General features: G+C 36.6%; 1 protein-coding gene and 1 long non-coding RNA gene across 2 annotated transcripts; one reads left to right on the top strand and one right to left on the bottom strand.

Moving 5' to 3' along the window:
- Positions 1–447: 447 nt before the first annotated feature.
- On the bottom strand, positions 448–10,968 carry LOC113672991 (sec1 family domain-containing protein 2). The gene is made up of 17 exons (XM_027189339.2): positions 10,731–10,968; positions 9,778–10,005; positions 8,920–9,060; positions 8,586–8,663; positions 8,049–8,180; positions 6,736–6,908; positions 5,896–5,992; positions 5,315–5,442; positions 5,067–5,184; positions 4,256–4,341; positions 3,826–3,928; positions 3,432–3,492; positions 2,894–2,993; positions 2,725–2,785; positions 1,977–2,071; positions 1,735–1,867; positions 448–1,422 (listed from the first exon to the last, which is right to left on the bottom strand). Exons 1-17 carry the CDS (start codon positions 10,911–10,913, stop codon positions 1,333–1,335), a joined length of 2,007 nt encoding a protein of 668 aa, XP_027045140.2. The 5' UTR covers positions 10,914–10,968; the 3' UTR covers positions 448–1,332.
- Positions 1,368–2,260, top strand: LOC113672992 (uncharacterized). Its single transcript, XR_003446368.2, has 2 exons — positions 1,368–1,508; positions 1,692–2,260. It is a non-coding gene; the product is annotated as an uncharacterized LOC113672992 (long non-coding RNA).
- Positions 10,969–11,453: the final 485 nt, after the last annotated feature.

The following is an 11,453-nucleotide window of genomic DNA, read 5'->3' as shown; positions in this document are numbered from 1 at the left end:
TGGAAGAACAAGTTCCTGAATAAGTTCTTACGACAGTAATTTCACGAGAATCATTGCAGTTGGAGTGTAATCCTCAAGTGTTGTAGGCTACCTTAACTATCTAGCAACAACTCTTAATCATCGTCATCACTTCAAAAATAAGATTTGGCTTAATTTTCTTAAAATAACAGGCCCTCGATGTGAACCTTGCTATCTGGACCACAGGAGTTGGTAACGAGATACTGTGAATTGAAGAGGGCATTCAGCACTGGAACTTGAGAGCAGTCAAGCAAATGTGATCAGTTGTTATAAACCAATCAGAAGGTTGGGAATGACCTAAGACGTGATTGTGAATCTTGTAAAGTCACCTCAAAGGTTATGGGAAACTCTCGAACATGACAATACCATGGGAAATGGTGTAGGTTTGGAAACCTGATCAATGGCTTAGGGAGGTAACTACTACTAGACTTTGACCTTCCAGTTTATTTTGAAACGTGCAAACAACTCCATATATTTAGCCCATCTTTTATAAATTACATTTCAAAAAAGATTATCCAAGGTTTGTTCTCTGTGGAAAATACACTATAAGTCCGCTTTACAACTCCATAAGTAAACCATCTTGCCAAATTGACGAAGGGCTGACGCTCAAAACTTTAAACTCTTTACGGTGGCCAATTTACGTTTTCAACTCAGTTGTCATCACTAAATTACATCTTGCCACTGTCGATGCTCTGTGTCACTGGTCAGATGTAACAAACGGCGCACCCTTAAAAGGTATCTCTTAGGGACATTTTAGTTGTTTCTCACGCCACAATAAAAGCACTCTCAGAATATGAAAAATTATAGAATATTTTGACGAAGCTCTACGCCTGTCGCTTCCATTACTGCAACTGTTATGCACCCTTCGTGCATTTGTTCAATATTTTAAATAAGTTCAAAATTTTTTGTTTTGCGCCGCGTTTGGCTTTTGGTCCTTTGTAAGTCTCTTCTCTTAGCACTTGTACTTGATCTCAGGTTCTTCCTTTTTTTTAAGCCTCTACTAAAAACGATTAGGGAGATATTTATTGACCAGTTTCTATTCTCTTGTGTTGACCAATCTTCAATTGGTTATAGCAATAAAAAAATTTTCAGCGAATCTTTGACCATCGTGATGTCATTATGGGCTTGGGGTTGCGTGTGTTGTCCATTTAGCTGTTCAATTTACAGTTTTTCTTTTGTTTTGTTGAAAACAACTGACCATCCACTATCACTCACACGTATGTTATGTTCGCGAGCAAGTTAGTCGACGACTTGGACAACTTCTCATCGGCGTCACAAGCCAGATGTGTGTCACGCCACACTTCATGAAAATCATTAATGAAGAGCTGGGAACAGATTATCCTGGAGGAAAACGTCCTTGAACAAATCTTCGCCTCTCATAAGCCGTGTGCTACCAATTAAAAGCTGGAACGAAGAGAAACAGAAGTGAATCAGAATGTTGCGTCAGAAGTCCCACCAGTGACTAGAAACTCCTCAGATCAAAGCGTTCCGTAAGAATGAAAGTAAAGTAATGCTTTTCCTAAATTACCGTTCACAGTACTCAAGTATACCCTTAAGGTCTGTCTTTAGTTAGTTCCAGAACTTGTGGGTGGCATAACATACGTCCAAGCCGTATGGACCCACTTACGCTAAAGGAGAAACTTCCCATGTTGATTACTTTGGTTTTTATTTAGGAGAACACGCAGAAAATTGGCTCCATAACAACAACGCTCTCACCTGGGTATTAGGATGATACGCAGCTAACGCTTCCTTTATCTGGTGAACCTCTGAACATGTGATTCCCCCAACGATGAACAGAACCAACAAAGGATGGTCATTAGGACGAGGCTTGCTCACATTCATGAATAAACTGAGTCAAACAATAAAACAAGAAATGGTGAATTAACGAATATAGCATGACGTGCATCTCTGGCAGGAAATAACTGACAGCAAAAACAAAATCGCCCCTTTCGTTTCACCTAAATCCTGTTTTGATAAGATCCTTAAATCCGTGTGACTTGAACTCGATGTCGGGTAGTTCAGGTGATTCAGGACTAAAAATGCCTTCTGTTATCTGAAAAAGATGAAGCATTTTAGACATTCAAATAAATCAGAACAATTTCCTTTGGTTGAATCACACAAAACGCTTTAAACTCGAACTTCACAGGAAAAGCTTTGTTACTAAAACAGTGCTCTGAAAAGTGTTTCTAAAGTATAGTCTACTGAAGTGCAAAATATAATAAAGTGACTCACATGGCCACCGAGGGTTACTCTGACTCAGTTTCGTCTGCAAAAAGCGTGCCACTCCTCCACTACGTGATGTCACTGCATCACGGGTTAAACTCTACCCATACCACCCCCCTCTCCCTATATTTTCGGTGGATAAACGTACCCGTTTATATATATTATATATATTATAGGTAGCGAGAGGCATTGTCAGGGTACCGTGTCTTGTCCAATAACATAAAAAAATGACCTTCCATGGACTAAAGCCACGAACTTTCGATTTGCAATCTAGAGCATTAATTACCAAGCTTCTATCATAATAAAGCCGACAGTAACGTAAGTTTGTTTCTGGTATTTTGATAAACTGCACAAAACAGACAGCAACCAGTTGTTATGTCTTCTTGTTGCAACTTATAAGTTATTTAGTCCAAAAACCCCATAATAGTGGCAGACAAAAAGAAAGCATCACTAACAGTAACAAGATGACAAATGCGAACAAACCTGTTTGACGAGAGGATAATATTGAGCTGGTTTCAATGCTGTTCCCATCTGAAATACATTTCTTTCAAAAAAGAAGGAAAACACAGATTACAGGTAATCCCAAACAAGTCAAACGTAACACTTATAATTCACACAAACCTCAACATTTCTATGCATTATCCAACAATACCTGAACACTTGCAGTTCTTCTCTCGCCAAGCTAACGCCTCGAACTTTTTCAAAAGCATCCGAAATTCTACTTCTTACGGTCTTCTCCGACAGTTCCGATCCTTTATGTCAAGAAATAAATGAAACTTCATCAGTGTGAACTAAGGGGGGTTGGGCGAGGGTGTGATTGCGTTCTTAAAAAAAGAGCTGGACTGCAAATCAGAATGTAGTAAATGGGGAACATTTCTTACTCCAAATAAAAAAAGAGTTACTCTAAGCACAACGTTAACGACGTTGACATTAATTGTTTTTAAAGAGGGTCAAAATTTCTCCCACAGGTCATTCCATATCATGAAAATCGATAAAACCATCAGTTTTGTTGCCGGATCACTTGGGCTGAGGGGTGTAGCAAAACTGGGGGAGGGGGGAGGGGGGAGGGGGGAGGGGGGAGAAGGATGGCTGAGATGTATGAGGCTCCCATTCCTCCCCTTTCTTCATCCCTCATTAAAAGTCCTCCAACACCCTTGAAACCCCTGGAGTTCCCAAAGGTTGTCACAAACCTAAGAACTGCTCACTGTTGCATTTCAGCGCTCCACTGAGTATGCTATTCACCAGCATGTTCTGTGAAAAGTATCAAAGACATAGCAAGACAAGTAATGAGGATTACCCAGCTGTGCATTAATAGCATAATCAGTATTAACTCAACAATTTTCAATTGAATATTGAAAGCAATCTAGAACTGCATTAGCTTTGTGTTTCTTGCTCCAACATCAATTACTTGTTTATACCAATCATATGTAATAAATTACATAATTTTATATATATATATATATATATATATATATATATATATATATTCTCTTACATAAAACTCAGCTTAGCAAACTAATAGCACACAGATTGTAACATAGATAAGTCAAAACATCATCATGTCAAATAAGAGGTCGTGCATACTTTGATTTGTTCTTCTTCCATGGGTGAGTCAAAGCAATCCTGTCCACCAGTAAGTGAGTATAGGAACACCAGGACAAGCAAAACATCTTCTACAGCTACAAATCTGTAAAAGAATATAAAACAAGTGTAAAATGATCCCCAAACTCCATGCTTGATAATATTTGCCATAAGCTACCTTATCCTCAAGGTTATAATAAAGGCCTAGCACATCTTAAAGATATCAGTGAGACATAAACAACCAAAACCTTACAGAAAAGAAGGAAGAGTAAGTATGTTTGGGGATGAAACTACCAGAAAACTGCTTCAACTTTAGACCACTCTGTAAAATATGTTCACAATAAGTAGTTAATAGCCTTTTTTCCGCATTACCTTTGGCTTCAAATGGATGAGACATATTAAAAAACAAAAGAGGAAGAGCTTACATACACACCTCTGTCTACTGTCAGACTGTAACGCACTTATCACCTCTGATAAAGCACTTTGAGGTCCATGTTCTCCAATGTGGAGAATTAAACCCTTTAAAAATAAAAAAGAATTAATCTCTCAGAAAAAAAATAAGTGAAATGAAATTTAATAATTGTGTCTTGTGAATTGGACACTGGGCCAAATGAACTGAAACTGAGAACTGTCTAGTGTCCTTTTAAATGACTGTATATTTCATACTTCATAATGCCTTTAGAAATTCGATTTTTGAGAGATTTCATATGAGTTGTGCTGATGAAATTAAATCATGAAATGATCCTTCCTGTGATATTTCTCAATTTCCTGCAACTGAAAAAAGATGCCAGGATTTCAGTGCATGACCCTGCAATCCTAGCACAATGTTCAATCCAACTAATTCATCCTTATTTTCATTTCACCATCACTTTAGATTTTTGGAGAACAATAACCACCCTTCAAAGGCAATATTCCCAACCAGCCACAATACTGTAAATAAGCATCAGCAAATTGTAAGGACAATGCTAATGGCAGACTACTAATATCTTGACTTTGCAAACCCCATGAACAGGACTTTGAACACAATGCTTGACAAGTTCACTTTAAATTTATGAAAGGTATCTGATGAGTCTCTTGACCAAGACAAAACGCTGCGTCATACCAGCCACAAAGTTTACTAGTAGTATTTGACAATTTTTTCATCATAAATGCTACAACATGGATGATGCCAGAAACTTAGGTTATTTAGTCTGTATCAACTAATTGGCATCGAGAACTGGGAGAAAAATTTATAGAAAACTTACTTTTTCTATAGCTTGCAAGTGTTCCATCTGTGAATTGTGTTCATTCTTCAATGCTGCAATTGTAGCTCTGACCAACTGCAGCAGTGCACCATGTCTTTGTAAACACTTTGGCTGACCTCTAAGAAAGGGAGAAGAGTATTTACTTGCACCAAAGAAACTCAAAGTCACCTAAAGGTAGAACAGAAATATACTGTGCACAATCTTGAGAGTAAGTATTAAATTTATGTATAAAAACAATGTAGATATACCTGAAATGTTCTGACATGGATACCAGCTGCTCTATTGTGATTTTATTCTGAACACCTTTGTTCTTTTGTATCAGTGATTCTTTAGTCAAAGCATCCTGTAACTGTCTTGACAAATCCATAAGGCTTTCCTTAGAGACAAAAATCAGGGTATATGTCAATAGCAAAAAAATATGACACAGAAAAAAAAAACAAAGTAATACTGGTACTTGTTATAAACATGAGATTTACTTCTCAAATATGGCAAAGAATGGCTTGCGTAAAGCATTGGCAAATGATCAGATAGTGCTGAGTGGTTATAAATAACTGTTAGAACTGTTAAAATAGATTTTTACATACTTCATCATTTGTTTGTTGCTTCTCATGACAGTACATAACAATTAGGAAAACTTTTTTTTATTTCTCTTTGCCTTGAAACAGAGAGGTCCAGGGTAGTCTGTGATACTCTGACACAGGTCCACACCCAAGGATGGGATCTCAAGTTCAAGGTGGCAGGAGATGCACATATCAATGGAATAGAATAACTTATAATATATATCAGTGAAGTCTGAAAAAATAAAACATATTTATCATGTGCAGGGCACCTTTAGTCTCTTGGTTATCATGGAGCAGAGAAGAGCCTGGGTAGAAAGATCTCGAGGATGTGCTAAGCAGCCTGGCGCCACAGTGTGTGGAGTTGAACTGAAAACAAGAAGAGTAGAAAGAATGACCTGTTCAGCCTTGTACCTATTGTATTTCTCAGATAAGTGTCCCATGTGATTTAGCACCATAAACAGAAGCATGACTTCCAAAAAATTCTGTGCTCAAATAAATGCAACATGCAAGCAGGAGAATGAGGTCTTTCCTTGAAGATTACACGCAGGAGCTATCATGCTTGTTTAAACTCAATAATCTACCCTACCCTTGAAAAATTGATGTGAAAAAAATGAGATTACTTAATTATGTTTTACAGGATAGCTACAAATCATTTTAAAAATTTAGCTGTCATTTCTAAAACATGATTTTGAAATAAAGGTAACAAGGCTGTGGGGCTAAATCAAGTAAATAACATGATATATTTCCCTTTAACTACTATTCATTTGCATGTTGAGCCCATTTTATGTCATATCAAGATAACATCTCCCAAATGATAAGATTGAGTATTCAGATCAATATCAGTATCTGGGCAACTGCCCACCTACCCCTCCTCTAACCCAACATTGACCTTAACTTGTCATCAATTGACTGTTGTTGGGTTAGGGGAGCAGTAGGTGGGCAGTTGCTTAGATATTGATCCAAGTATTCTCCTCAACCCATTGCTAGTTAATGTACTTGTAAGGAGAGTGACATGAAACCCTACCTCTAGTGGGAGTTAAAAGGTTAAGAGCTGCACCAAATTTATGAAAAAGAGGTCTCCTTTCATAAAAATGTGACCTTTATCATACCTGCCAGGAGAGCAAAGTGGTGACATATCTACAGCAACATCACTGGTGTGTTGTGGTAATCTTGGCAATGACTGGATGATCCTATCAGCAAGTGTATCAAATGTGTGGCTTGCTGCTCCCACCAGATCAAGTGTTCTGTCAACCAAAATCAGTGATCCACGGCTGCTCAAGCTCTGACCAGTGTAAATCAAAAACAGACTGCAGTTTAATACATCCATTTCTTCTCAGACTATTATGTAAATTTAATCAAAATTCACAGACAGACCTTTTACAAACAACAGGGACAAAGGAAAATAAAGTCCCAGACAGACATCATGCATATCATTATGTCAGATTTAACTATAATTTTCTGTAAGAAAGCTACAGTGGAACCTTGATTTAAGAAAATGCCAAGGGACTGGGGAATTAAGCTCATTATATCCTGGGTCCATTATTAAATAAATACTGAAAACTTCAATTTAAGGAATTTATGGAAACACAAGTAAATTGTTTGTTATATCAAGGGATGGTTAACAGATGTTTTTTTTTTTTGGTGTGATATTGCACTACCCAGCATTTTGAGATCGGAATGATCACGGTAAATAACATTTTGTGCCTTAATGTCTATATGAAGCTACAGTACACATGCACTGTACAGGTCTGTACATAGCTACAGCACCTTGTTTTTGAAGTAAAGAGGACAAATTTCAGTGGAAGTCACTGGAAATTTCTGCCTCTTACACCTTTAACTACAAGAAGCCTTCAAAAACAAAGAGGTTAAATTCAACTTAATAGAACTAATAAGAGACAAAGAGCATAAAGCCAGATATGTCAATAATGTCAGTGTTGGCATTTATAGTGAGCTGTTAACTGTGAAGTTGTTCTATTGTTACAGAATTGGAGGATACTGATTCTTGTTGATCTGTTTCACATTTGTCCTTGGTCACGTGTTGACATTTGTTCGTTATATCAGGGTATATTATACATTTTGGCTTCTGGATTGTGTTCATCATAACAAGGATTTTGTCATATCAAGCTTCGTTATTTGAGGTTCTTTCCCATACATTTTACTGTAACTTTGGGCACACTGAAGAGTATTGTTCGTGATATAGAGGTTCATTAAATCAAGGTTCTACTGTACCAAATTGACTTTATGCAATGGTAGAAAGAGGATGCTAGATTTTAGACCTGAGGATAAAAACCAAAGATAATTTTTTACAGTCGATGACATGCAAATCCTACCTGTAGGTAGGTGTTTGTCACCTAAGCCAAGTTTAATAAGAGTTTCTCATTGAAAGCAATGGGACCAATTTACAAGTGATTGGCTGATGTACCTTTCTTCTTGTTCTAGCTGCTGGTAAGTTTGCAAGTTCTGTAGCTATCACTTTGCTGAGATATCCTACTCCATAACAATCCTCACTGATTTCCAACAATTCAAACAAACTGTTCAAACCAAAGGCAAACATCTGAAACAGTGAGGTGAAGGTAAGAAATAACTAAGGATAATGTACTCAAGTCACATTTATCATTGATGGAGTGGTTGGGGTTTATCATTAGGACCTCCATATTACTCACTTACTGGATGAAGGTTAGAAAATGAAATCCCATAAACTTTGATATTTTCTTTCTTTGCAGGTTTAAAGCAGCATTTATCTTTTATATGAAAGATGACCACAACCAAACAGATTCATTAGAGAAGTGTTGAATTTTTTTTTTTAAAGTTTTACAGAAAGGGAAATTTTCAACAAAGTAGAAATTGCGTGCTGTTCTATATTATTTTCAGATTCCTGATTATTGCCCTGCCCAATCTTAGCATTTGTGGGCATATTGCCCTTTCAATTCAAAATGCTGCAAAGACATTCATTACCTACCTTGACTTTCAATTGCAGATTATGAGGAAGAGAAGTCACCTCAAAGTCATTCAGGCTGTTAAATACTCTTTTGTCACCCTGTTAATTTCAGACAGTTTAGATAAGTTCCCAACATGTCACACACACAGCACTTAAACAAACAGCAAAATATACATTTAATTTAAAAAAAATATAGAATACTGTGTAAGATTTGTAGTTTGTCTAATACTGGTACAGGGTAAATATCTCAAGGACCATGCAGCCCCATCTTCTGATGTTGAAATGTAGTTAAATTTAAAGTGAATTCTTGATAACTCAGTCTCCAATAGAAGGGGTATTTAGATAAAAATCATACCATACTCCTGAGAAACTTTTGTAGTCTTGGTACGTCTGATGGCAGTAGAGGAAAAAAGGTTGAAAACACAGGAGTAATGAAAAGACCAGGACAAACCACAGCAGGAAACAGGGGCAAGTAGTGGACATCTACAGTGGCATACTGTAGTAAACAAATAGAAGTTTCTTAATATGTGGCTACTAACAAACCTGAATTTTTGCATATTTATTTCCTTGAATACATATAAAAATCAGTGAAGCAAATACCAAATAATTTTTTTTAATTGATAAGGGTGGAAAAGGGTTCATGCATGAATTTTACAGAAAGGCGAGTATGAACATTAACTGCAAATTTGTCTGCCAGTTTGTGAAAACTACACTTGATTAATCTGAAACCCTGCACAAAAAAGGAGTAATTTGAAGTTTTCCCTTTTACACATATGATATATGAATTTTTCATACAAACCATGCATAAAATGAGATCAGAACCCCCCTTTGCACCATCATCAATGTGTATAACAATATATTAAATGAAAAAAATTATGCTCTTCTGATCTGCTGAAACAAGAGCATTTTTTATGTAACACAAGTGCAAAGTTGTAATATGAGTGCAAGGTTGTAAAGCAAGTACAAATTACAAATAGCATGCACTGTCAGAATTTTGTCTCTCTTGACTTTCTGTGTTCCTTTTGTCATGTCATTTGAGTGCAATTTGGTGTAAGTAAGCTCTTATAGATTTTTCAAAGACTATAAATTACTCTCGCCCTTGAAATCATGTTATTACTTCGTTATACCAGGCTGCGAGCAAGAGAAAAACAAGGAAAAATTAAGCAATTTTTTCCACATTTTCAACCCTATCCTTCCAATTACTTAAACCTACCATGTTCCCCATCCACTCTCTAAGTTTCTGTGATATTTCCCCAAATGGTGATATTTCTCCTATTTCAACATGTCTTGCAAAACAATGCACATTTTCAGGCACTGTGCAAAGGATTGTGCAGTGCTGAAAATCACTTGATTCTACAATGGCATGAATCAAGTCCAGAGTCTCACTTTGAAGAAGAGTACCAATCACAAACACAGCTTTTGTTTCTGATTCATTTCCACCCTGAAAATAACAGGGAGAAAGGTGATTAATTTATTAGCTCTTTAATGAGTGAACAAAAGCTGACAAGTAATGAGGATAAAGAAAACTAACAACTGGGGGATTATTTGTTAATTCAAAACCAACATCATAAGAGTTGTATGGCAGACTGGAAGGAGAATTACTAATGAGATCTTTAGAAAAAAAGGTTAACGGAATATTTAGCAACAATAAGGTGAATGGAAACAAAATAGGTTAATAGGAGCAAGAGTTACGATAAACTGAAATTGATAGATTTGCCTGAAATTGGTGCATGATATATAGGTAATTAAAAAACCTACCATTTGATCAGAAATGAAGGGCCATAATTTCAAAATCTTTTCAATCGTTATCTCGCATAAAAGTACAAAGCGGTTTCAACGGGGCCAAGGAAAAATCAAAAAACGGAAACTTGTTGGCAAGTGTAAGATTTCCATTAAGACTATTAAAGATGCTAGTATTGTTGGCTTGCTAGCAAGATGAAGACAATCAAAAAAGTAATTTATGTATCGGTATCTCTTCGTTCTGAAGCTTAAGTAGTCCATAAAATTAAAATAATAAGCACGCACGATCTCCGAAAATCTTTCACTCGTAATATCACCTGTTATAACTCAATGAGCTAATGATCTTAATTGTTTCCTTTCTGGACTTTCAATTAAGAATTTAAAAGTTAAAACAAGATATCTGTGAAAATCAAGACCATTACTCACTCTTCCAGAAGAAATGTCGCAGACATTAAGCGCTCCTGCATCAATCAGATCTTGTAGATTACCACACCAGTGAGTCCATTCAGCTGTTCTACTATCAAGATAAACCAAGGCATTGTTGACAACAGTCAAAAGTTTTTGCCAGACTGATGTTATTCCACGTTCAAGTGCGCTTTTGGCCGCCATGTTTTCATTATTTGTTTACACCAGTCCCTCTCGTCATGCTAACCACAATCGAGATTTCGTATTCAGGTCTCGCTCGGTATTAATGACGCACGAAATGATGGACACTAAAACTTCCCGCTTCAATATACTGGCTTCGAGACCATTCAAAGAAGATGCTGGAAAAATTTTGATCGTGGGTGGCGATTTTAATTGTTCGCTGACCAAAATTAACGAGAGATGTATAGCTTCTGGTGTAAATGCAACCCAATTTTTTAAGGACTTTACTTGATATAGAGAGTCTAGACCCGATGGAATGAGTCTTCAAAAATACAAAGTCGCCTTGACTCTCACCGGTAGATGGACCTTTTGATTTGCTCACGAAGAAGACCAACCTGCTTCGAAAACTCCTAGAGTTGCTGTATTTTTCTAAATAATACCGTGAGCTTTAATTAAATTCTTTCAAATCAGAAATTATTTGGTTAGGATGAAATGTTCAAAAAAGAAGACACGCCGTTTCATTTTCAGTTTTCGTTAAAAAGCTGTCGAATGTTCGGTCACAAA

Source organism: Pocillopora damicornis, chromosome 2 (genome assembly GCF_964200805.1).
Source record: "Pocillopora damicornis chromosome 2, jaPocDami1.2, whole genome shotgun sequence".
Lineage (NCBI taxonomy): Eukaryota > Metazoa > Cnidaria > Anthozoa > Scleractinia > Pocilloporidae > Pocillopora > Pocillopora damicornis.
The sequence above is the reverse complement of the archived record's forward strand: the minus strand, read 5'-3'. Positions and strand labels throughout refer to the sequence as shown.

Bases quoted from the DNA above. Each gene is read 5' to 3' on its own strand.
- LOC113672991 (XM_027189339.2), bottom strand. From the start codon at position 10,913: ATGGCGGCCAAAAGCGCACTTGAACGTGGAATAACATCAGTCTGGCAA. The intron at 3,929-4,255 runs GTGTGTATGTAA...ATTCTTTTACAG, and splicing joins CAGTCTGACAGTAGACAGAG to ATTTGTAGCTGTAGAAGATG. The intron at 2,072-2,724 runs GTTTGTTCGCAT...CATCTTTTTCAG, and splicing joins ATTATCCTCTCGTCAAACAG to ATAACAGAAGGCATTTTTAG.